This window comes from Anticarsia gemmatalis, chromosome 5 (assembly GCF_050436995.1).
Source record: "Anticarsia gemmatalis isolate Benzon Research Colony breed Stoneville strain chromosome 5, ilAntGemm2 primary, whole genome shotgun sequence".
Lineage (NCBI taxonomy): Eukaryota > Metazoa > Arthropoda > Insecta > Lepidoptera > Erebidae > Anticarsia > Anticarsia gemmatalis.
In genome coordinates, this window is record NC_134749.1 from 689,469 (window position 1) to 716,591 (window position 27,123).

General features: G+C 34.5%; 1 protein-coding gene across 1 annotated transcript in view; it reads left to right on the top strand.

Moving 5' to 3' along the window:
* Positions 1 to 26,656, top strand: part of LOC142972743 (uncharacterized) — a 164,949-nt gene extending 138,293 nt beyond the window's left edge. The window contains exons 2-8 of the mRNA XM_076114001.1: positions 19,222 to 19,375; positions 19,662 to 22,104; positions 22,335 to 22,521; positions 22,845 to 23,017; positions 23,303 to 23,528; positions 24,221 to 24,548; positions 24,885 to 26,656. Coding sequence (XP_075970116.1) covers positions 19,222 to 19,375; positions 19,662 to 22,104; positions 22,335 to 22,521; positions 22,845 to 23,017; positions 23,303 to 23,528; positions 24,221 to 24,548; positions 24,885 to 25,275 — 3,902 coding nt within the window. The 3' untranslated portion in view covers positions 25,276 to 26,656. The remainder of the gene's footprint in view (positions 1 to 19,221; positions 19,376 to 19,661; positions 22,105 to 22,334; positions 22,522 to 22,844; positions 23,018 to 23,302; positions 23,529 to 24,220; positions 24,549 to 24,884) is intronic.
* The last annotated feature ends 467 nt before the right edge of the window (positions 26,657 to 27,123 follow it).

Here is a 27,123-nt window from a genome sequence, read left to right on the forward strand (position 1 = left end):
CCTACAAAAAAAAACAAGATCAACCTTCTACCAGCTGTCAGAATGTTCGTAAGATTTATTCCACGTTAAATATCGCTCGAGGGCGATACGCATGTTACTTAATGATTAACGATTATTATGACGATGTTTATTAACACTATGTGTTAAAGTGCTTGTTATTGTTTTTTAGGTAGAGGGTAGCTTGGCCTTTGGATGTTTTTTTTATGCAAATATAATATTATAAAAAAAATTAATAATTTATTTAAATTTATGTTATTGTCGTTGGCTTTGTGTTGAGTTTGTGTGTTTTTACGGTTGTATCTCTAAAACTGTTGAATCTATTCTATGTGCATCATTAGGTATTATAGAAGCATTTAGCTTCTATCAAGCTAGCCAGAGTTGCTCTGGTGATAAAGAATTGAAGCTGAATGTAAAGTTCAGATGTTTTTACTGTAGTAACGTGTAACTATGTGAATGCTCCAACAAAAAAACAAGGAAACTAGAGAATTTTAATCAGAATTATGTGATACGAACTAGACCGTAATTCATAAATTATTCGGTAATCAAACCCAAAACCTTCATACCCAAGTACATACATAATTACGCCCTTTAAGATCTCAATATTCTGCAGCAAAGATTTCACGGTACATAACACTCAATTACGGTCATCAAGTCATCACTCAAACCTTGAGTACTACTATACCTTGAGTTCACGCTAATGTTCAAGCCATTTACTCTAACCATATTATTATGAGTTATAGAGTTTTAAATGTGAGGAAATGAGCGCTAATGCGTGGAATGATATTAATTGCCGGTTGCATTTCAAGTACTTTTATTTTGAAATGGCATGTTTGGCTGAAAATTGGGGTAGATTTGTGGGGTCTATCCCACTAGTCCCGTTGAGTTGTCCCGTGACGGGACAACTGGCACTATTTTGTCCCAGTTGTCCCGTGGCGGGACAAGTGACACTGTTTTGGTGTCAGTTGTCCCGTTGCAGAAAAATCACGGGACTAATGGGACAGACAGAAGGGTCAAAACAACTGGTTCCATTGAGTTGTTGTGTGACAACAGGTACTTGTTACTTTGGTAAGATAGCAGATGATAGAATTGTACGCTTATCTATGTAAACTTTAAATTCACAAGAAGTTTTTTTTTACCATTTAGGCTTGTATAGTAAGCAAACTCGCAGAGACCCTTTTAGACAGTTTTAGTATAACAAAGATGTAATGGAACACAATCCGGTAACTATCCCTGTAGTTATAGTTACCGCATTGTGTCCCATGTACACTTTGAGTATAATTACTAAGATATAGGTTTAAATACCTTTGGTTTTACAATTTGTCTACACAAGTATAGTGCATATTCCATTTGAGATATCTACCTTGTTATAATGTACTAGTTTGTATAACGTCTGCTATCTTACCAAAGTACCAAGTACCTGTTGTGACACACAACAACTCAATAGAACCAGTTGGTTTGACCCTTGCGTCTGTCCCACTAGTCCCGTGATTTTTCTGCAACGGGACAACTGACACCAAAAGAGTGTCACTTGTCCCGCCACGGGACAACTGGGACAAAATAGTGCCAGTTGTCCCGTCACGGGACAACTCAACGGGACTAGTGGGATAGACCCGATTTGTGAGGTTTACTCCCATCTGCCACCACTGAGCTTGCCACCAGGGTGGTGGTTGGCACTAATAAGTGGCGGTTACTGTTTGTGACATGGATGTGTTTCTAGATTACCGTATAAAAGTATCTATAATTATTTAATGTTTATGAAATTTTAGCAAATTTATGTTTTGATATTTTCTTAAAAACATAAAATTGGCGACACTCTTAGTTAGGTTTGACTATTATTAATTGGCCGGGACACGAATAGGCGTTGCGGATAAATAAATCTTATATTTTAAAGTAACATTATATCATCTTTAATATTTACATTTATCTTAAATAAAATATTAATTGATATTTCACATACAAACTAGATAGCAATATAATTATAATCTATTAATTATTATTCAGTGGGCGGGCCATTGTTGGGAGGTAAATGTCAACGAGTATTGTGAGAGTTTAGTGAGGTTCAGAGTTTAAGAGGCGTGGTTGCGTAAAAGCTTATTTATATTAAAAGATAATTATTGAATAATGTAAAGCTTTAAATATCTAAATCAAGATTTTATCTAGAATTTCAAAATAAGAAAAGTGATTACGCAGTTTCCCTATGTGCATCTCCTTTCCCCGTGCCAATTTTATCATATCAAGAGTTATCAGAGTTTAATGTCATTTCGTAGCGCAATTTATCAGTTTCGCAGGTATCCTTTTCTATAACACAGTTCTTGCAAGAGCCGTTAGGGGCGCTGATCAGTTTATCAGAGAAAATTTGTCGATAGCTAAGCATTTGTCGATAGCTAAGCATTTGTCGATAGTTAGCCGTTTGTCGATAGTGAATAGAAGAGTGTAAAATAAATTCAAAATACATTTATTTATTTAATAAGGTACTCAAAGTAATACATAGTGCGTGTATGTATTTAGATATCATAACATGAACGCTACATTGATCTTTATCCATCAATGTATTAAAACAGTTCTTTATTTCCGCATTCAGACACTATAATCATCCTACCAATATTCACAATACCTATAATTGAATCCCCAATATAATGTACACCGGATACGTCGGCGCTTCACAAAAGAACCGCTTGAACACAGGTGAATACAGGTGAACAAGGCCGATAGTTCACGAACTTGTAATATGCCATGAAAATGTACGTAATTGTAGAATGCGTGACGATCTTTGTGTGCGAGGGTTAAGAGTCAAGAGATGTCTTCAAATTGTTGTACCTTTTTTTAGTAATGATATGTTAAATCTTTTACTGTTCAAAGCGATGGAATACCCTGTTCCAATGATGGGCTACCAAGGGATTTGTTGAAAATGATACAGGACTTTTCCTGGTTCGTTTAATACATGGAACATATTGACGAATAGTCGTTTTCAATCTTGTCGTAATTTGTGTCCGATGTGTGTGTATTCACAAAAAGCTTATTCTAATTCATAGCGTGGGAGTAGCCTTTTCAGAAAAAAAGAGTTCCTATTTGTGTCCATGTTTTATCAAAGTTCTCGCAGATATTTCTTGAAAAAGCGTTTTAGTGGCTATAAAAGTTAAAATTCACAAAAACAACCTTTAATAGACAATTTTATACATACCTATACACTAGTATACACAGTCTTTGAATACCATACATATTCAAAGTCTATGTAAATAACAAAAAACATCACAATTTTAATCAAACTGTCTTATCATATCAACGCATAATCACTTGCTATTGAAACAGACAATACATGTACATACAAGACAGACGTTATAATTGTTTTAAGTGCGTTATTCTGCCTATCATCGTACTGACAGCTTCGCAAATCATTTGTTATAGTCTGATGATTGTGATGTGTTATCGTGTTATACTTTGACCCTAGTTTTTAGTAGGCAGTTGCAAATTCGTGATTTGACTAACTGAATTAAATTTATTTTGATGTTGCTTGTTGATTGAAATGAAATATGAGATGTGTTTTTTCTTGCATCTTAATTTAAAATAGTTTATCTTTGCCTTGTTCGGTAAGTGTCGGAGCCCCTGTAAATGTTTGGTAGTAGTCATACAACTATAAATATCGGATAGATAGATGATAAACATAATAAAAGAGTAACAATATCGTATTCAATGTTACACTTTCTAACAAGAACTACTAAATATTGATGGAATTTGGTTCGGAGATAGTTTGTAACCAGAATTAGCCCATACGTAAACATCCATATTTTAAGCTTGTATAATAATAAACCTTAGTTGCAAACAATAATTTTAATCATATCAAAATTTAAAGCATGACATAATCATTTATGATTAATTTATTCTCTAAAGGTTAAGTTGTCGACAATACAAAATAACTTAGTCAAATACCTTGGGAACCTAAAAGGGCATAAGTATGCAGCAAGTTAATTGTTCAGTAATAAATAAGACTATTTAGTTCGTGTAATAAATTCACTTTTACCGAACAAGTAGCTGTGTCGTGATAGGTTGAGTATTACGTAAAGGGTTAATGACTATCTTTCGTAGATTGATGACTTTGTTGAAATACTTAAAGCAGTAGCGTCTTATCTCGGCTTTCGTTCACATGGGAATTTTAGACGTAAGAAGTAGACTAAGCCAGTTTTACAGTTCAGGAATAAGTGTAAGACCTATCTATTAGATATAGTGACAGCAACTCAATTGGGTACTCGATTATAGTCTTTATGAAATGGCAAAAAAATAATTTCGATACGGTGTTGTGACGTCACAGGTTCGTATTTTCGTTGGTATCAAATGAGTGCCTAATAAAATGTTTCAGTCTGTAATAATTACAATTTCGACATTATTTACGAAAAATTTCATATACCCTTAGTATTTCAGATAAAATTTTAAAAAGAACAAGTTTAATATTGTTTATGTTAACTGAGTCAACTACCCAATTGATAAGCTATATAGATAGTTATCCAGAAGTGGAAGAGCTGGTTTGTATCTTTTACAAATATATAATATATCACAGTCTCAAATTTTAGCGGAATCGGTGCAGTAGTTTAATATGGAAACGGAACTTATAAACGGTATGATCGGTAACTTTCGCTTTTGGATTAAATAAGTTTTTAGACTATTGACACGCAATAAGGATGTTATTCGAAATGTCAGGATGTCGTAAATGCAGTGTCCGGTGAATTACGTAAAAGACTTAAGCTGACTTTAAAGAAATTTCACTTTTAAATGGAGAAAGACTTACGTTAAGTCGCCACTGAAGTTCGTTAACCCCATAGTTAGCCAATATATCTGGGCTCAAAGGTCATCAAAAAACTTTAAAAAACATACCGTCAATAAGAATTACTTTTCGTTTATCATAGATTTACCTGAATACCTTACCTGGTTGAAATCTTTCAGTATCGAAAACGAATAATTTATTTAAAATAATGTCTCCGCGTTCCCGTGTTCGTTTTAAAGGCAGCCCGAATGCATTTGATATAATATGCCTTCCTATTGTTGCCTACTCTAAAAAAGTGACTAAATACGAAGTCTCTCAGATCAAATATCACACAATAGCAGCCACAAGTTTCTTCACTTGCTGATCGTTTACCAGTAAGCGCAACTGTAAAGACCTCATCGTTATTTCTAAACTCTTTACAAAACTTCACAGATGATTCTCGGTGGTCATTTCACCACAGTTTAGTAGTAAATATTCCGCATTCCAATATGATAGTTTCGTCAGTCTGTGTGGTACGTGTGGTTTATTCCTGGCTGTCACGACTGTGTTAGTTCACCGGTAATGTTGGTGATTGTCTCATTGCTTCGATTGTTACTAAGTTTTGATTTATTGTATAAATGATCACGTTGTTATTGGATAGTAACATTATCCTAATGACGTAAAGTGCTTTTTGTGTCACGATATTGTATTTTTCTTTTCAAGGAATCCACTCTCATTTACACTTTACGATAGATGTCCGTAAATTATAGCCTTTCAACCTTGATCAAAAATATTCCTACAGTTTAATTTTCCATTACGAAGATCGTAGTAAAGCCATGCCTACATACAATTTGTAAAAGTCCCCGCTACACATGAGCAATTCTTAGCGCGGGAGTTGTCTTAAACAAAAAACGTTTTTTTTTTTAAATGAGATCGATAGCGAAAACACGCAACATGCTACAACTGATTTTTACAAACGTAAAAAAAGCCAAAAGTTTGTACTAAAAGTGTTCTTATTTGCTTCTATTCTACATCCATACATTTTAGTATTAACCTAAACTCGTTGAATAACAAACGCGGCACCTGTAGCGTTCGTGCGATAGTGCAGCTCAATAAATAGCTATTAGCTGAGGTCAGGCGAGTGCGCCGCTTATCGCACGAACAGACGATACTTAAGTATGCAGTGTTACGTCAGAGTCAAGATATTGTATATTATTTGTTGAATAATTACTGGTTTATTGGAGATTTTATTTTAATGATGTCTGTAGAAATAAGTGTAAAGGTAGCGAAACACTGAAAAATATTCTTTGCAATCATCATGCAATCTTATAATTGAACAATCAAAGTACTAAAAATACATAAAAAAAACAATTTAAATATTGTTTCTAAAAATACTTTTAAAAGTAAACAAACAATAGTAAACGAGGAAAAACAACACACATATGAATATAAACCATTTCTAAGAACATGACATTTTCCCTTACACTAGATTATTGCTATCAGCATTCGGCGCACGCGCATCTTTTGAATAAAAGGGACGCATAAACCTTTAAGTTACAGGATAAAAATAATACGTAACATGTTTAACAGTGGTTTAACCTAGTGGTACGAGCTGCTATTTTAAATGTTTAACTTAAAATTTAAAGTATTATTAAATCTGTGAGCCTGTTTGGAATAAGTAGTCAATAAAAAATGCAATGGGCTTGCCCCCTATTACATGGGATTAACATTATCAGTGGCGAAAAGTGGGTGTAATTCATAGAAAACAGAAGATTATTATAAGAAGTATTCTGTTTTCTGTGGCCCCTGTCAACACCTTCGGATATAAGAGGCATATAATTATGTAGGATGTTTTTATAATTAAAGCGAAGCATCGTTAACCATCGAAAGGGCAATCTCGAATTATATCTCAGTTATTGAGATATTTTTGAGTAAGTTGAGGTTGTCTAGTCCATGTGAAAATTTGTGTTATATGTTTTCAAGTAGATTTATAGTAAGAGTACAATATTAATTATGTTAGCAACAATAAGCTAAGTGAGAGTTGATCAAACTGTACCCGTTAAACGATTCTAACCTACATTTACCAAATATTGGACTAGCAATGGCCTTATTTTTAATAGAAACCCTACTGAGGCGTTAGTAGGTTAAAAAAGGGTTACCGAAGACCTTGCGACAGTTTTCTTAATAGATCTATTGTTTGTAAAAGAAAATAGGAGTCAAGCTGTGTTTGTTGTGCAAATGTACGTGTCAAAGATTAACTGACAAAAACCTTTGAGGTTTTTCTGTAAGAGAAAAAAATACAAGACAATAATTTATTTATCTAGTTCCTGTCCCAATTGCTGGGTCGATGTTGAGAGGATGTAGGCCTACAGATACTTTTGTATTTAGACTTGGACTTTTCTAACCCGTTACTGTCTCACTGCTGGGCAAGGGTCTCCTCCCGGGAATTTGAGAGATTTAATTTGTATTACCTTAAGTTTTGTATTGTGTTGAACACTTTCCATGAAAAACATAGTTATTATGTATAATAATGTGTGTTATTCCTTCACAAAAATGTTGTTACATGACGTATTTTGATGTCATTTTGGCATATAGAATTTAAAACCCAGCTTTAACCTGGATAAAAACATATTACTTTACACTCCCAAAAACTCCGCACGAACAAAGTCGCGGTATTAAGTTAGTTTTACACTCAATTACGACAAACTTAAATAAACTTTAATATTTACACCTTTACTAAGGTGACGCAATCAAATTATTCATATCGATACAGTACAGTAACTTTATAGCATAAAACAATACAATAGTTAAACAAAACTTGATTTTATAGTTCTTCCGGATTCCCAAGCGAATTCCCACAGTATATGTTCGTTACTCAGAACAATTACAATATTGTTCAACCGATGATTGTTCTAGCTCAATACTTGTACATAACAATCGGTACAGTGTACTACATTTCTTTTACATCTTACGCAATTGATTATAGTGCTGGCGATAAGTGGTTTTAGTTTTGTTTGTCTGTTCGTCTGTCTGTTACGTGAAAATTACTGCGTTGATTTTGATTAGTTTGGTAGAGTAATGCAACATAAGTATTTGCGTAGGTGGTTGTGTAATTCACTAATGAGGAAAGGACAAATTTCAATAGCGATTGCCATTTACAAAAAGTTACGAAAATTAATCATTAGACTTGAACAGGAAAAGCTCTGAAATATTTCGCTAATTTTAAATCGGACGCACATCTTGTCCTTGACTGAATTTTATTAATTAAAAACTATTTTGTAATACAAGTCTACTGTCTAGTAGACTGCCTCTGTGGCGCAACTGCTAGTCATGACGTCTCTTGTTCGGTTCCCGGTTGGGGCAAAGTACTATAAGTATTTTCTATTTTTCAATAGAATAACGATGGTAAGGCATAATCACGCAAAACACCTTAACCCGCACCGTTGGGTATTATAAACAGGATGTATTATAAAAATTATAAATGAAATCAATAAGTATTTGGCTGTTCGACAATGACGTTTGTACAAGCAAATCCGCACTCGCAAGTTAGTTCATTACGTCTGCCAGTTCACAAAGAAATAATCGCTTTTGTGATTGAATGAATGGATTTAGGAAATCAATCATTGGCTCGCTTTTATCCACTGAATGAGGTTAATAGATAGATTATCTAATTCTTATATGAAAGGCTAATTTTTTTTATATGAAAGTTTCTATTGAGTTTTTGATAGGATTTTTGATTTTAAATGTAATTGCTATTGGTTTTTAGGTATCTACCTACTTTTTAAATATATAAAGTATACGATAGATATCATTATTTGATTAATTGGTGTTAATAACTACTTTTGTTTGCCTTTTGAAATTTATTTATTTCTGTGAAATGAATCTATTGATGCAAGTAGATAAAACTTTAACAAAATATACGTTAAATCATTTTGGTAATGGTAAAAAATGGGAATATTTTTTTAACCGTTAGCGAAAACTGCATGACAATCCTATAAGCAATTTTTAAGATAATCGCGAATAGACGGACGACTATGTCGGGATATTTCATTGCTATTCTTTTTGTAACGCTCTTATTCAGTTATTGTGTCACTCATTCATATCCAATTAAACCCACGTTGTCTAACAAAATTCACCTATGCGCTAATTACAGTACAGTCCTGTGAAAAAATTTGTAAACACTGTAATTAAAAATCGTACTTTTTTGTACGAAAATATTTATTATTTTCATTGCTATCATTGGACAACTCACACACGGTATGATTTCAAATTAAGCAGCGTTTGTACTATGGTTACCAGATAACTGATAAACATACTTGCATACAAAATATATTATGCAGATACAGAACACGGAACCACCACTATGGTATGGTTATTGCAGTGAGGTGACCACGTTAACCACTGCGCCGTGCATTTTGGCTTTTGACTGTACCTCAAACTTCAATCATCAAGCCGGAATGAGTAAAGTTTTCATTTTAATTTCATGCTGACTGCTTCTAACTAAGAATTGTTTTGCAACGAATGACGTCCTGTTGCGTTTGATTGTTGATTTTGATAACATTGCTATAAATTTTATGATTTTTATTTTTATAACTTGATTTGAAGTTGATGCTGAAATAGCTATTATATGACCTAACTTTATTTTGAAAAGTCCAAGGTTTCATATTTTTACATACTTATATAAATTACACAAAATTCCGCGCTTTTCCCAGATGCCAAAAAATCTTCATTTGCTACGAACCTAACAAAGTTAGTAACAGCTTCTTAAAGCCGAAGATTATGTAGCTCAAGCTTTAGAAAAGTTGGCAATGATAGCAGGTATAGCACTGCTTAATTTATTTACTTATTTATTTAAATTTTACAGAAGGCTTACGGACTAATAAAATTAAACAATATAATCAATATAAAGTTATTAGTTAGCCAGTTACAAGCCCCCACATTTGGATAGATAATGGAATAGATAAAGGGATATCTTTGCACGTATTTGTCGTACAAGAAATAAGCGATTACCTAAATTTAGATTAGAAGAAGGCAACCATATTTATATGCTAGAGTTACTCATGTAAATACATTTAATCACAAAAGCAATATACATAATAGTTATGCTCTGAATCTGAAACCCATAAACGCACACGCACCTATACAAACATTACACAATATAACAAAAACCCTGTAACGGTATTCTACTTCAGACAAATTATGTAATACGTTTATTAAAACAACGCATAACGCACGCACGCACACACATAATAACACACCTGCTTATAAACACACACTATTGCATTGTGGTTAAAGGCCCTTTCACATAGACAGTCTTCTTCTTCTTTTTCTTTTACATAGAAAGTATCGCGATATGCTACTGTTTTGCACTAAAACATAATTAGCGTCCCGAGTGTCATAGGCATTAATTTTGCAGTTCATTTCTAATGTCAAACTCTCGATACTCGAAATTGTCTAAAAAAAATAACATACAAGTTCTCGTTCATGACGGCTGCTTTATGGGTTCAAAAGTTCGATTTTCTAGTTAGTATAATCGAATAGATTTTGACGTATCAAACTAGGTCGCCACTTTTCTTTGCAAAAATAGTCAATAGTGGTTCAAAAGCCCCACAGATCGAACTACAAACTTACTTGTGATTGAAATTGTAGTGTGTAAATATTTTCCTTGATAAGTAAGCTACTTGCCCAGTCTATGTGAATGGACACTTATATGCATGCGTAAAAACACACGTTCATATGTGCGCATACGCACGCATGTGTTGTGCTGTGCATAGGCGACCTCATTGCCGGTCACTGTACGGATAGAGGCTGCAGGTGCCGCTAGTGATGTGCACTAATCGATGTGGAAACTTTCAGTATCGTTTAGCGAACATCACTACCTTAAAGATCTAGATTTTTTTTTGAACTGAAATAGTGACTTTAGTTGCATTATCGTTGTTTATAAGTTAAACTTCTGGAGAGATTTTTATGTTTAATAAAAAAAAATATAGAGACTTTGTGTCTGTCTATTTAGGTAATTCTTAAGACATTTAATAAATAAGTTACTACTCGTAGTCTGTATAATTAGGTACTTAACCGCTTTTCTAGAAACCGTATTCAGACTGATTTGACGTTTTGATCAAGCAATTAATAGTAGTCGCATTGAATATCGACAAGCTGTTTCCCATCTCTACAGTAACGGTGCGCGGCCACACACAGGCGTACAATTGAGTTATGCTTCATCTATAATAGTGCGTTGTTCTAACATACTTTGCTATGTAAACCTGCTTGCATATAATATCTGCATAATGTTTAAGTTGGATAACTTCAACGGATCGCTGACGGATCAAGCAAACGAGGGGACTGGTAATCCAAAGGCCTTTGCTCAGTACTGGGACACAGAAATACGCTGGTTAGAATAAAACGCGTTGTTGGTGAATAAATGCGTTCTGATGTAAGAATTAATGCAATAGCAAACCTATATTTAACTATAATATTTAATAGGTACCGTTCAGGTGCAAGTAAATTTTGATTACAGGTTGATCAAAACGTGGTCAAAAACTGAATGAAGTCATAAACCACCTACAAAAATTTTGTTTCTACTAAAATAACACCCAGGCAACTTTTGATATTTATTATGCTTGACGTAAATTATAAAATATTTATGACAAGATCTAAAATATGAAAACTCAAATGCATTTTGAAACGGTATCTCCAAGACGTCAATGGTTGAGTAAAAGCAATTAAATGTCCCGCGTAAACCAATGATTCATCTGTTGCATAAACGCAACGCGGATGCTTACACCGGACTTACGAACCAATTAACATGACATAAGTTAATTAACACATAATTTAGAAATTAAATACTAAAGATAACTCAACTTTTACCATTCAGAATGTTCCCACAATTTCTCTCATTGATAACATTTCGATGTCAATCAGCCTTGCCTTTCCAACTACGTTGGGGTTGGCTTCTAGTCTCAGCAAATGCAGCTGAATTCCAGTATTTTTCATGTAGCAACTGCCTATGGAGTCTCCACAACCCAGTTACCTGGCTTATAACACAATATCCTTCGGTAAGATTAGTTGTCAGCCTTTCAAGCTTCTGACTACTAGTAACGACTTTAATGATCTTTGTAAATGAGAGCCGAACCTACAATTTAACGTGCCTTCCGATACTGAACTTGATATGTTTAATATGGTCACCGATCCACATAACAACCTCGACAAGCGTAGCTTAACCCCCGGTTGTCGATCTGCGCGGCTGTTGTTACTTGGCCACAAACTCCTCTCATAACATTTCGATGTAATGCACCTAATTAATGAATTTTATGGCATTCGTGATTTCCAAACTGTATTTTTTTTATTTAAGTTCAAACAATGCGTAATTTGTGCAACTATATGAATTGCGGTGTTTTTGCCAAATCGCGGAAAAAGGTATGTAATCTTGTTACAAATGTGTGTGAGAACCTGTGAAACAATTATGCTGGGAATAATGTTGGTTGTGCTCGCAAATGTTGGGGCCAATATTGCGTATCGCTTATAGCAATCGTTCGAAGTAATTGTTACCTTAATATTACTACAAAGTCGATACAGTACATTTGCAATATTAATGCTTTTGCGTATCATCATCATTTTAAAAGTTGTAGTACTGACTTCCAATCCCTTGACTTGTGACACTTTGATTGGAGTTGAAAATAATATGATGCTATTTTATTGCTAGGTTTTAACTCCCATTTGTCCAAAAAAAAACCTATGCAAACTTAACTGGGTTATTGATATTGTAACAACAGACTAACCAAAAAATATATATATATATGAAAAAATACGTATTTTTGATTTCCTAATAAAAAAAAAAGTTCATATTTAATTTAGGGAGTGGCTAAACCGTCATCTATTTACATTAAACACTTTACAAAACTATATTTCCGTCATCAACAGCTGTTCAAGAAACCGTTTCAGTCTTAATCTATGTATATTCAGTTCAATGACTCGTGGAGCGAAAGGCTCGCATTTCTAAGATTCGCCACGTTAGGCATTCGACAACCGACGGCCTTATCTGTGACGATAAAATGTTGCATGACTTGGGTTGATATAAATATGTTAAAGTTTACTGCTAATGGCCAATATTACATTGATATATCACATATTTTGTCCAAAAAGTTCAGTTAACTTATAATATTTTTAGCATCCGCTGTTAATCTAAATATTTGCGATTAATTAAGTGGCATTAAGCGTTACCAAAAATTATAAAACCGAAATTCCGTTCTCAAAGATTTATCAACTATAAGGTATGTACGACTGTCACTATAGTAAGTTAAATACTACGCAATGCGAAGGTATAATTGCATTTCCTAACACACACTTATACTTAAGAAATCTCTCACATTTCCTTCACACGCAGTGTCACACGCCTGTTTGTAAGCACAGCACATTTCTATTGCTACAATCCATCGTTTTTTTCTCTATAATGTAGACATATATCCTAAACTACTTAGCCTATGTGAATAATATTTACTTTAAAATAGTTTTATAGAGGACAGAGAGAGAGAATTTACTCAAAAATCAGTCTTAATATTTTATTTTATTGGTTTTGATTTTGTATGAAAGTAAATCCAAACATCTCAAGGAACAAAAACTTATTAATTTAAATAAGTAAATCAATCCATAATATACTATGAAAGGTTGTATAACTTACTGCAGAAATGTCTAATTAACTATTAGTACAGTAGCTCGGTGCTCTACTACTACCGACTACCGACAACCAGCTTGTCATAGAGAAATTCTATATGAAAATCTGATCAGCGTCGTAGGAACTATTTTGGCAGTACATTCCAAATGTCAAACTTTCGATACTCGACAGTACCGACTGTACAGAATTGCGCTACTGTAGTCATCGCTTTAATCTTCTATTTAATAATAAAAGCGACATTTTACCGGTCACTATTATGTAAACTGAATTTTCCCAGCCTTCGGCCCGTTGGCTGTATCGAGTGTATTTATTGTGAAACGTATTAGACTGGGGTCTCACTGGTCATCGTTGTTATAGGTCACTTAGATGATAAGATACCTTATTAATTGCTCCCTTCTCTTGTCTCCTGTTTGTAAGGAACTTTCGCACGGTAATTGTCGTATAATGTTAAGATTGGCTCTAAGATTTTGTTTTATGTCGATTTGTTTATATTTTGGTATATTAACTTAACGTTTCTAATGTTAGTTGAAGTATTGAATACAATTCTAAATTTTATTTGGCAGAATACCATTTTGGCGGGATTCGTGTAAGTGTATTCAGAAGTATGATTTTTAGACAGCTTCCCTAAAATGTTCTTTATAATTATGAATTGTCCTAAGTTTGGTAACGTGCCCGTGCCATAGCAATAGACTAGCCCTCTATTACATAGGAGAAATAGTAAAAATAGCGTATTTAATTTTAATAAATACACATTTCGGTAAAAAAATGGGAGATGTTGTAAATAAAAAAATGCAAAATATTAACTTGATTATACTGTAACACGCCACTTCTCAAATCACTTCTACTCTTACCAGATTAATATTCAATAATACAATTTGAAAGTCTATCACCAATAATTAGAACTAATCATAATTCCAGTAACAATAGTTGTCACTCACCTTGACATGAACGGAGACAATCATCGCGTGATCAATCCTTAATCGTTACCTAATTAAATAATTACTTGTAATCAATACGAGTAAGTCTTTGTAATTATAACTGTAATGAACAGATACAAGTACAAGTTTTAATTATGAGTTTTAATTATTTATGTGTATTGTTATACAAACCCGAAACGTATTTCGAAATAACGTATTTCTATCAATTGAATCGACGTATATTTTTTTCTTATACAAACAAGAGTTACAAATCCCAATGTGTGCCAGAAAAATGTTTCCTGTCCTGTTTGGTAATTGATCCCACATACCCCGTACAAAACAAAAGGTGCATTATAACCATTATGCTAGGGAATTTTCAATTAAAAAGTTAAATAATTATAAAATTATTTGGTATTAAATTGTTACGTAACCGCATAATTTTGTAAAAAGTTCAGAATATTTAATTTCTTTTTATAACAATAGAGAGAAAGCAACACTAAACTCTTACATAAAAATGCAATTGCATTTCTATAACCTTAAAATTGTAGTTTTTTTACAAAGTACCGTTAAATCCGTTGCAGTAGTACTTTCTTACAAACCGCATGAATGCAATATTCATTATGATTTGATCTACGATGTTGCGCAACTAATAGTGGCACGGTTGTGGCTGTTGCCGACCGGTTCATGATACAACGGATAGAATAACCGTTAGTTATCCTATCGCCTGTGGTACAAGGGTTAGGATATTGGCACTGATTCTTTGAGGAATTTTGTTTAATGACAACATTAAGTAGTGCGTATGCGAGGTCATCTGAGAGTTTGGTTTGGTTTCACGGTTCACGACGGTTTGGTGCCAAAGTTGATCATTTGGTCATAAACTTTACAGCCAAACTTATATTGTCTGGTTGGTTATAAAGTGGACTTTCTTAAGCAACGCAACTGAGAAAATAAATGTTTATTTGCTTCAGACAATTACACGCTTACGAACCATTAATAGTTGAATTAATGTTCAAATAAGATAAACCTTCGTCCCGCATGTCGATTTGATTCTCATGTGACTTAGTGAGGTGATGTACTTATATTATGTGAATGACAAATACAACAAGATGTGGACCTGCAAATGCAACCAAAGAGATCAAACAAACATCCTACCTTTACATATTACAACTTTTGTAGTTCCCAGTACCACATATTACTTAAATCACATTTTTTTAAATATTGTATTCGTCTTTTACTCAGCCCAACGTGTTAAAAAAAATGTTTCAGAATCCGCTGAAATCTTCTGAAACACGCCTCACATAATCGTGATACTAGCTAGTAAAGAATAGCGGCTGAAAAACCGTGAGATTATGAAAACAGCTCGAGTATTTATGTAACGTTATGTAATTATAACACCTGTATATCGTATGTATATTGTATGTACGGAAATATTGAGTTGATTCAATAATTGTGCGTGAAATAGGCTGTGTGCTTGTTTGTTTATGTGTAGACAAGTTTTATGTGTCTATTAAAGATGCAATATATGTGTTTTACGATAGATATAGTAAACTTACACAGATAGAATTACGTATTTTCTCATGAAGGTAAGGCAAATACCAAAGAACACCACTTGCTACGATCCCTTTAAACTTAGTTTTCATTTATTCCTTTTCATATCCCTTGTTTTGCATGAAAAAATAAAGAAATAGTAGAATACTGCCCTCGTAGTTGTGTTACTGCAAATGTTTACCTTCAACTCCTATATTGGTAAAGTTTATTCAATAGTGTAATTTTTTATAAGATAGTTATGTATGCTATAAAAAAATAAGTGCCCTTATTAAATCCTGTTTAAAATAATTTCATTGCATAACAATATAAAAAGCTCAATTATCAAACATTCCACATTAGGCTGCAATGATGACGTCACGCAAATATTTAATTAAGTGGCTTAACCACTTTTACTGGTATTATGTCATTTGTTTTAATAATAACAGCTGTTCAAACGTTTATGACATGTATAATTATGACGATCAAATAACGGTATTTATTGACAAAAGAGCGAAAGTTGAAGTCACTTGATTATTTTTAAATTATTCCCAATTTGGCCGTCTTATTTTCAAACTTTACGACTAGACTTATTTTAAATCGGCAGTGTTTAACTATGTGTTAATTACTTAACCTTGTGACTGATAAACTGAATCTAGCTCTATGTTAAATTTATCAAAATTGGTGCAGTAGTTTAGCCGTTTAAGTGTAACAGTCAGACTTTCACATTTATAACATTAGTAAGTATAGATATTGTGGATTAAGTATCACGAATGAATGCTAAACCTTCAAATTTCACCAATGATCTAAAGAAGTAGTAACTTCTTATTCCCCATAATACCTGTATTTAAGCTAATAATTAAATTAATCGAAAACATTCCCTAGAGAAACCGCTCTATGGCATGTTATTATTTAGTTCTACCACGTGTTGTACAGCTGGAAACGTAAACTAAAATAAAATAGCATTAGGCTTATCTAAGCACAAGTCTATCGTTCAATTTCTCTACCGTGACCAGTAATAAACTGTAAATAAACCGTATGCAACTAACACGTCGGTCTAGAAATTTACATCAGCAAGGAAAAACCTGGGAGGCAATTTATAAATGTTGTTTAAACAGATTTATGAGGCTGATATACCAATTAGATAATCAAATAATGAAGTTACTTTGTGTAGAACTTGTTAGACTTACTTCACTTTGATTTGATCTAGGTTTATTGCAGCTTGTTTTAAATTAAGGTACTATTATTGGGTAAGGAATACTGATTTGTTTCATGATATTTGTTATTAAGTAAAGGCAAGCTTAAACTAAGTATTTAGCTACCTACTACTGTAAAGCTGTTAAGCTTTAATTAAATACATTTTTATAGAAGCAAAATAAGTTTTATACAAATAAACAAATTAGTCACATACTTTTGTATGAAAACGATCTCTACTTATATAAACAGTTATAGAACACTGACGAGAGCCATTTTTGGCCTAACACTAATAGCATTTTTTTGTGGAAAACAGTGCTGTATTAGCAGGATTCATAAGTACAATCTAGCAATAATCTTATATTGTATCGAATAGTATTAAACCCTGAGAGCATTCTAACTTACTTTCTTCTTTCTTAACTTCTTCTTCTTAACTTAACTTATTCTTATGATATTCATACTGCTACTTATAAACACACATGCACCAATGTCACCAGTACCTCCCACGCACACATATAAAACAATGAACGTGTAACAGTAGGCTACACACGATGAACCTTGACACGAAGACTCGAGAGAAAGTGAGTGCTAATCGCTGATGCTTATCGTACGTCTCTATGGTGGCCCTCGAAAGATAGTTTAAGGTTTTGAAATTATGTTGTGTCACCTTTGGATGATTACTTTGGTTAGCTGTTGGTGTCTAACGGGCAGAATAACAATTTCAAGTTGTAGAAGTTTTTTTGCTTACTATCAGATAAAAATCTTATGATGCTTTTTAGTTAGTAGTGGTTAAATGATGAAGAATGTTTAAAGCGCGTATAATGTAGAATGCATTTTATGTTACTTTAATCCGAGCCTCTAAATCCAAGAGTTATTGAAAAGTTTCGATTTTCATAGTTTACTTGATATAATGTGCGGTACTTAATTTGTGTCATTTCTACAATTTTTTTCGTCAACAACCATACTAAAATAAGTATTTGACCGAAATGAATAAATGATGTTATTTTTATTTTTCACAAGAGCTTAGTTAAGTTATTAACAAACAAACAACAAAAAATCAAACTATAACATTCTATAACACAAAAAGACAACCAAATCTTACAATTCTATTTGACACAAATAAAAGATAAAACATCTTCATTCTAAACAAGCCACACAGAGCCCACATTTTTATATCACATCACAGTCGTCAGTAGGTGAAGGTCTTATCAAAGCTACTTGATTACGTGCAATTATAATCTATTGTGGTCATCTGACGTTTATAGGACTGCGATGATTGTGTCTCGGTTGTCGTAGATGTTACACCGGTTACTTAGATACGCTTAGCGATAAGCGGGTGTTTTAAAATATTAAATTTTACTTTATGTGTGCATTGAGTTATATCCGTGCATGAGATTGTATTGTTGATAATAGTACGATCGGAAATGTATTGTTGTAAACTGAAGTGCCTTATTCCATGTTATTCTTATGTATTTTTCTTACCCCTATGGGAAAATACGTGGTTTTATGTATGTATGTATCTTATGTAAATATTCGCGTTAATAAATTCAACCACATACCTAATAATATGTTTGTAGCTTAAAAGTACAACAAAAACAATATTTTAATCTGTCATGTCTGCCGTTCAGTAATAAACTAAAAGTAAACCGCGCTCATTTAAGTCCTTTTTGCGTGTAGAGATCTTTTAAGCCGTGTTTCAGGCATGTGTTTACTATAAACTAAGCCTTATTCATAGTACTACGGATGTCATCGTCTAGATGTAATCATTACCTCTGTGAAGGCTTCGCTTGTGGATGTTGCAAAAAACTGGAAATTATAAACTGTGTTTTATGTTTTATACGAAGGATATCCGATATGATGATTTTATACCATTATTGGTATGATGATAAAGTATGGAAACAAAGTAACTAATAGATGATCATATAATTTGTATTTATTACACGCATTTAAGTTCTTTATGAATATAAAAGGATGTACTGAATTCCGTTTGCTTTTATGATATCATCCTACATTTGAAATCCATCATTTGGCACTGGGACAAGCATTTTCTATCATTATCATAATATTTGTATGAGCGTGTCTCTACAACCCAAGAATCAGTAAAACCAAAGTGAAACTATTTCTCCACTACTAAACTTTACAACCAATTATTCTAACGCCAACTTTTCTATCCATTGCAGGTTCAGTACGACGTACAACAACGCAGAGTAGTACAAACACGACAAGGGATTCGCAACTGCTCTCGTTGCTCGCTGCTCGTCGACGGCAGCTGCTGCACGGCAGGTTGGCGACGCATATAAACACGATAGCGTCATTAGCACAAAAGGCTAACAGGTTAGTATTGTCTTTGGTGAAGGGACTGTGAAGTGGGTTAGCTTTATATGGATGTTGAATGTGAACTATCAAATTGGAAATGGAGATGCTGGATAATTGTAGAATCAAAGCGTGTTTATACGCAAATTGAAGAAATATCACCATTTTCCTTTTTTATCACTTCAAGATTTAGTTTACCAAAATGTTTATTTTTGCTTAAGCTACTAGAAACACATTAAAGGATAACTCTTATTTCAAAATATAATGTGTTCAACTAGAAAATCAATTGTATTTTTTTCTTTTCCAGATCAAACACCACTTTCGCCCAGTTAGAAATAAGAGACTCAAACAACTCTACAGTGAAGAGGATCACGTTTGATAACTCGAGTAATGAACCTGCGCCCACACTCAGACTTATAACAACCGACGGCACAAAGGAAATACGACAAGATGTCAAACCACACGAAATACGACACCTGTTTATACCAAGAATATATCAAGAGAACAGGAGCAGAGCAGGGTACATGAATAACAGAAGAAGAGAGGGAATCAACAAGGCTGTCACGATACCTGAAAGAATAGAAGTAACTGAACCTAGCATAGTTTACGTCCCACCTGAAAAATTCGAGAACCTTGACAAAGATATCGAACTAGACCCTGAAGAAGAATTCCAAGTAGATGAATCGAATCATGGCCTGTATTTACTCAACTATTCAGATCCCGAGAATGTCACACAAAACTCTAATGTTAATAGTACTGTTAGTAATGAAGTCAAAGATAATTCTACTCAAATAGAAAGTACAACACAAACTAGCGAAGCACCCAAAGAAACGACTACAGTGAAACCAGAAGAAAAGGATTCGGAAGAAAAATCTGAGACTAATATTATAGCTAATAGTACTACTACAGACACAAAGAGCACAAAACTTATTAAAGTAGAAAATGAGAAAGAAAAGGAAAACCGAACTCTTTTCATGTCTGATGAAATCTATAACCATTTCAGTCCGCTTGAAACTGAATTGCCTGATGAAGAAATGGCACCGTTTAAATACTTTGGTCAGAAACTCGGTGGGCCTGTGATAAATGACAATCTAACCAATTCTCCATCGCTATCGGCGTCAACTAAGTCAGTTAATTTTATCGTGGCACCATCAGAAAAGAGAAAGTTTAACTCAAGGTACTCTGCTACTGAAAAATATAAAAATACGAGCGTTGACGAAGAGGAAGTGAATGAAGATATGGATGTATCAGTCGTTAAGAATATTATAGAGAAGAATAAAATAAGGAATACTGTTAAAGGTCCAGCGCCTGCCAGACATGTTGGATTAGTTAATGCGTATAGAAAATATTCAACCACCACACCTCCTGTTACGAAATCTCCGAATATAGCACAATTAAACGTCACAGAACCTATTGTACAAAATGTTACGCCAAGCACTTTAGATAGAAGTAAAGATAGTAATAAAACATCCATAAACAATAGTACTGTTATCAACAACACGGTTCCAAAAGTCAACGTTACCAATACTACAGCAAAGGAAAATTCTACGAGTAAAACTAATGTTACTGCTGCACCTAGAAACTTCACACGCACTTATCTAAATCTACGACGACGCCCATCTAGACTGACTGCACCTTCGAGTACAGAAAGCATTCTTATACTATCAACTGTACCTATCAATGCTACAACTGAAAAAGTTTCTACGTCTGTTTACACAGCTGTCGTAACGTCAGTGTCTATAACTTCATCTAAGAAAGGGCAAAACAAAACTGACTCTGCAATTAAAGACGGGGATAACAGCACCATATCCGAAATTCCTGAGGTAAATAACACTACAACACCTAAAGCAATCATACTGAACGAAACTGAAACTACCACAGTACCTGCACCTCTGAGTTCAAGTCCGAGGCCTTACAGACCCCGGATAAGAATAAGACCTTTAACAACAGAAAACCCAAATCCAAGTCCCAATACAGAAGCACCACACGCCAGTGAACTATCAACTAGAACATTCCAACAAATACGGAACGAAACAGAATCGAAAATCTCTGAAAGACTAGCGAGTTTGTTCCGACAGCCTCCCGCTGAGAACTCGACGAATGGTACTAATCCGAGACCTAAAAATATTTTGCGGAGACGACGACCTACGACCACAACGACCACTACAACTACGACTCCTGTTCCAACGTTGCCGCTTACAGAGAGATCTACAGAACCACCTCCATTAACAACTGCAGCAACGACTGCATATACAACTGTACTAACTACCACTAAACCACCAGAAACGACCGCAGCTTTCAAACCATTTATCGTGACGTCTAGGACATCTTCAGAATCGAGTTCTAAACCAGTAATAGTCCCTAGTAGCACAAGTAAAAATGTGACAGGGAAATCTGCTAACAAGACAGACAGTGAAGATTCTGAGGACCCTGCGTCACAGAATGAAGAAGTGGTTATTGAAGCAGAAAAGACGTACACAGCATCGTACGTCTTAGCTGGTTTAGGTTTCCTTCCTGTAGCGGCAATAGTTGTATTTGTTCTAAGAAGTATATTGAATAAGAAGACCAAAGAAATCGATACGGAATACGAAGGATATTTCGAAGACGGTGATATAAAGAAAGAGTCTCCCATAACTCCAGTTGCAAGACCGCCATTGCCGACGCCGACTAATAAACCTGATCAGAAATGGGAGTTCCCTAGAAATAAATTACGGTTGCAGACGCTATTGGGACAAGGAAACTTTGGTCAGGTAAGTAAAATTGATTTATGTAATTACAGCAGTAGTACAATAGTTAAAAGTTCACTATGTATGTAACAATACTTATTACTGTATAAAAAAACTACTTACCCCTCGCTGCTATAGTTAATGTTTGATGATTTGCGGAGTATTTTTTTGTCTTAACGACCAGCTTTAATCTTTCTTGTAGTTTGGACAATGATTACATTAAAGACTAATTTTAACCTACATTTGTTTTACAGGTATGGAAAGCAGAAGCAGACGACCTGAATGGTCACGACGGATTAACTCGACTGGTGGCAGTGAAGAGTATCAAAGAAACAGCATCCCAAAAAGAGAAACAGGAGCTTCTACACGAGATCTACATCATGCAGAAGATTGGAACACATCCTAACGTTGTGACGTTACTTGCTTGTTGCACGGAGCAGGGTAAGTTGAGCTTTATTTTATTTATATAAAATTTCTATAATTTAAAGTACTGTAATTCCGAAACAGAGAGTCCAGATTGAACATGTCAGCAATAGTCCGCACCAAATGGACACTTTCCTACAACTGTCTGTATCAAAAAATCATGCATAGAAATGTCTAAGAGGCTAATCAGTGCCTCTAGCGGGGAGGTATTTTTGCAGCACATTTGAATTGTCAAACTCTCTATACTTGATAGTACCGATGTAGAGAATCAGTACTATGTCACCACTTCTATAAACAATATGTTGTGTTCCTTAACTAAACTTACTCGTTTTTCTCCGCAGAGCCCTACCTCCTAATAATGGAATACGTAATGTGCGGCAAGCTGCTCACTTACCTTCGAGAGCGTCGATCCAGGCCGGATCGGTTCAGCGGCAGTGGCGCCCTCACCTCTAGAGATCTTACTGTGTTCGCGTACTGTGTGGCTCGGGGCATGGATTATATTGCTTCTAAGGGGGTAAGTTGAAATGATTTTATTTAGAATTTTTTGGGACTAAATTGGGAAGTAAAAATGCTTTCTACAGTTAAAGGTTTTCGTAACCATTTAATTTCTAATAATAATAGCAAGAATTTCGAAAGATAAGTGCGTGCTTGGATAACCGTCATCCAGTGATTGTCAGCATAATTTGTTTTAACCAAAACTTGAACTTAATGACTTTAAGTGCTCACGCTTGAAGGATGGCTCGCTTTTTTGTTACTTACCAATAATTGCCTCACTAAAACATGCCTGGTTAATTTCCAGATCGTCCACCGTGACCTAGCTGCCCGCAACGTGCTGGTAGACCACAACAAGCTGTGCAAGATCGCAGACTTCGGCATGTCGCGGTGCGCGGGCGCGGGCGCGAGGGCGCCGCGCGGCGCGCTGCCCGTGCGCTGGATGGCGCCTGAAGCCTTGTTGTACAACGTGTACAGCCATCACACGGACGTGTGGGCCTTCGGGATACTGCTGTGGGAAATTGTCACGCTCGGTGAGTAAATCATTTACTTATTCTGGTCAAAACTTGGTCTTATTATTGAAATTATAGTTATCGTTGTAGGTTCAAATGGTTGTTGTTTGTTATTAGGTTGTATTCTTTCACCAATAATACTGTTTCAGACAGCTTGGGCTTTGCCTACTGATTGGCAAAAGACTGTCCCAATATTGTTTATCTTCTTGATGTATTGCTACCAAAGTCTAATTAGTAAACTATCTTATATGTAGCTCATTCAGCAATATTATTTTGGTTTGGTTGCATCTCTTTGTCTCGGCAGTCTTAGCTGTAACTACTATCTATTTAGCCTGAGTGACTTGAAGCCTAAACAACAGAAAAGACAATACTGATATTGAGTAGGTTTATGACAAAAGTAAAAATCTTTTGTACGAAGACGAAAACATAAAACTTTCACTTTAACAATCGTTTAACTTTAGCAGTATTCAAATGAAAGTTATTGAGCTACTTTCAAAAGCATTGTTTAATAGTCTTTGAAAAATAGTTTAGGCACTTCAAATCCTAATTTTCAGAGTCTAATTCCTAACACAATAATCTGCTCACTGCCATGTTAACCTGCACAGTGCACACCTACCAAAATGAAAACCCAATAGCACTCAAATCTTTGTTACTTCACCTAATAGAAGCCATAATAATAAAACAATTCAACAATTTAAAACCCTTTCCTTCAGGCTCAACGCCATACGCAGCAATGTCCGGCCGTGAAGTACTGGCAGCCGTCACCGAAGGCTACCGTCTAGAACGACCTCCGCACTGCAAGCCTCAACTCTACCGAGCCATGCACTCCTGCTGGCACGCAGACCCTTCCCAAAGACCCACCTTTGCAGCTCTCAAGTCACAATTAGCTGAACTCCTGGATAATGAACCTTCGGAAGGAAACTACGTGGATCTGGACTCGTTCTATCAGGAGTCTTCTGTGTATAGTGACCCGTCAGCTATTATTAATGATGATGAAGGGTTGTCAGCAGAATATGATAGAGAAAGGCGGTGCTTTAGAGAGTGAGTAATATTTTTGAGTAGAATATAAAATTTTGTAGGTTGATGGTTCCGAAAAGAAATTAACTTCGTGCGGTTAAAAATTTATTCAAACCAAAAAAGTTGGTTGAAATTTTCATACCAATGATCAATTATTAAAAAAAACACGCAATTGAGTTGAGTGTATACAGCCAATTCCAAAATTTGATTGAAAGAAATTTACTATACACTTAACCAATAGCTAATGTTTGTTTATCGCCTCCCGGTATAACCTAAACTATAACATACTACTATCTTATTTAAGTAAATTTTAAAACTATATCAATTTATCCTGACACGTTTGCTTTTGAATACTTCCAGACTCACAACAGGCCCATCAAAATTCGAGAACCGAGCCTTCAACTTCCGAGACGAAGAGTTACGAAACAAATTCGGCATCGGAACACCTCGCATGGGCGGCTTTGGCATCAGAGACGTCCCTTTCAACGACCGAAACTTCTCAGACGGCGAATTTAACGAAAGAAATTTCACAGACAAGAATTTTAACGACACTAATTTTAATGAGAGAAAAGATGGGAAGCTCTCCACTTCTAGTTTTCATAGGGAAAGGGAAAGGGAGAATCCTTTGGTCAGTAGAAACAGTTTTAACGGTTTTCCTAGAGTAGGGGGCACTAGGGATAGGGATAGTCATTTCCAAATGGCTCCAGATGGAAGGAACAAGAGGGTGTCGGAATTTGAATGTGACATTTAATTTTGGTGGGGACTTAACTGTGGACGAATTGTAAAGTAATCATGTCCTAGTGATTTTATTGTGTTGTGTATTTATATGTACCGTATAAATACACGGCTAAAGTTTTTAAAAACTTAAACTGTTTTTTTCTAAACAGTATATTTTTAAAGGGATTTTTGGGAGGACTATAGTGGTTGATATCATAATTATCCACTTCTGAAACGCTCTTATTACGTTGTATACCTAAAAATTGTTCATTTGGCAACGAAAAGAATCACAAAGAATGTAAAGATCTACTTGTTGACAAAATTCCTTATTACTTGAAGATTGTTAACATCCGGTATCCAAATGACAATGTCCCTTAGCTCATTTGAGAAGTTGTAGTTATAAATGAGGTTTAAAATTTGAGGTCCTCAATCATGCCTGTAAATGACACATGAAAATATTCTGATAAGTCTCGACTGAATGTGTGTAGAGAGAGTGTACTCTATGGCGGTTCTTTGCCAAGCACTGATTTGACAAACACTAATCTGCACGTATACATGACATTTCAAGTTTCAGTTTCAAACCGTTTGAAACTGTCACGAAAAACTGTGTTGATAATTGTAAATAATTCGTTAATTTATAACAGTATTTTTATATTAATGTATGTGGTTATTTCAAGAGTATGTAAATAAAGAACTGTTCGTGTATATTTTAGTATAGGTTTATGTATACCCCGCATTTTGATACAGGCCTGATATTCTATTAACATTTGGCCGCTATTCCGGCGTTATACGAGGCGTTTCTTCAACGTCTGCGCAGCGTTAACGCAACGTTTACGTCGCGTTTGTTGGTAACAGGTATAATCACGATGTCGCGATTTGTCCGCGTGCCTCGAATAGTATCATGTGCGCGACGTTAACGTTTGTCACGTTACGCACACGCTACGCCGACGTTGGAGAGACGCCAACGCTTGTAAAACGCTTGCGGAGTAGTGGCCTTTATTTGCTTGACTGTACTAATTTTCTTCAATATAGATTAAATAAGTCAAGTTTGTTTTTGGTGTTAATGTCACTATATTTTCCATTAAAAAAGTGTTATAAAAATAAAAATTTGCTGTAAAAATGTTGGATCACAATGGTGCTATAAAATTATATGATCGTTATTTGTAAATATCAGATGTTATGTTATATTGTGTGTTATATAACATGTTATGATGTTACGTAACATGTTATAGAGTGTTATATTTTCGCAGTGTTATCTATTATTCTGTCTCATGTCTCAGTTCAATATTACTGTCTAGTCTTAAAATTGTATGATTGTATAATAGTATTGGTTTGTAGTAAGATCTGATTTATTGTAAGTTTAAATAGAATTATTTTATTATAAACAATAAAATGTATTGAAAAATTAAAAGACATGTATTTTATTCTGTTCCCTATTACACACCATTACAGTTTTACAATAAGTATATTTTAGTAAACTACAAATTCTATACATATATCCACGAAAAAAACTCTAAAACACGAAAGAGGTTTTCGTGGATATCATCAATAGTGGAAATTACTTATATCTAAAATGGTTTTCCACCAAAATTAAATTATCAATTATTCAAAATCTAGGTAACATTAGAAAATTAGGTCCCTGTAATTTCACCAACAAAAGTTACTTTTTATGCCTGTTATGCTCATTGTAGGGTTCAGATATCAGAACCATGCTGATACATATTGTGTGGCTGAATAAACAGGACAGAAAAAAACTTAAAGAGGTACTAGTAGCGCCATCTATCTCAATCATTGTAAAGTGTGAATAAGCACAGTGAAACCACAGCGCTTAATTCTATTTTCAATAGCTTAACGTTTATTGATTGGTTAAAGCAGGGCCGAT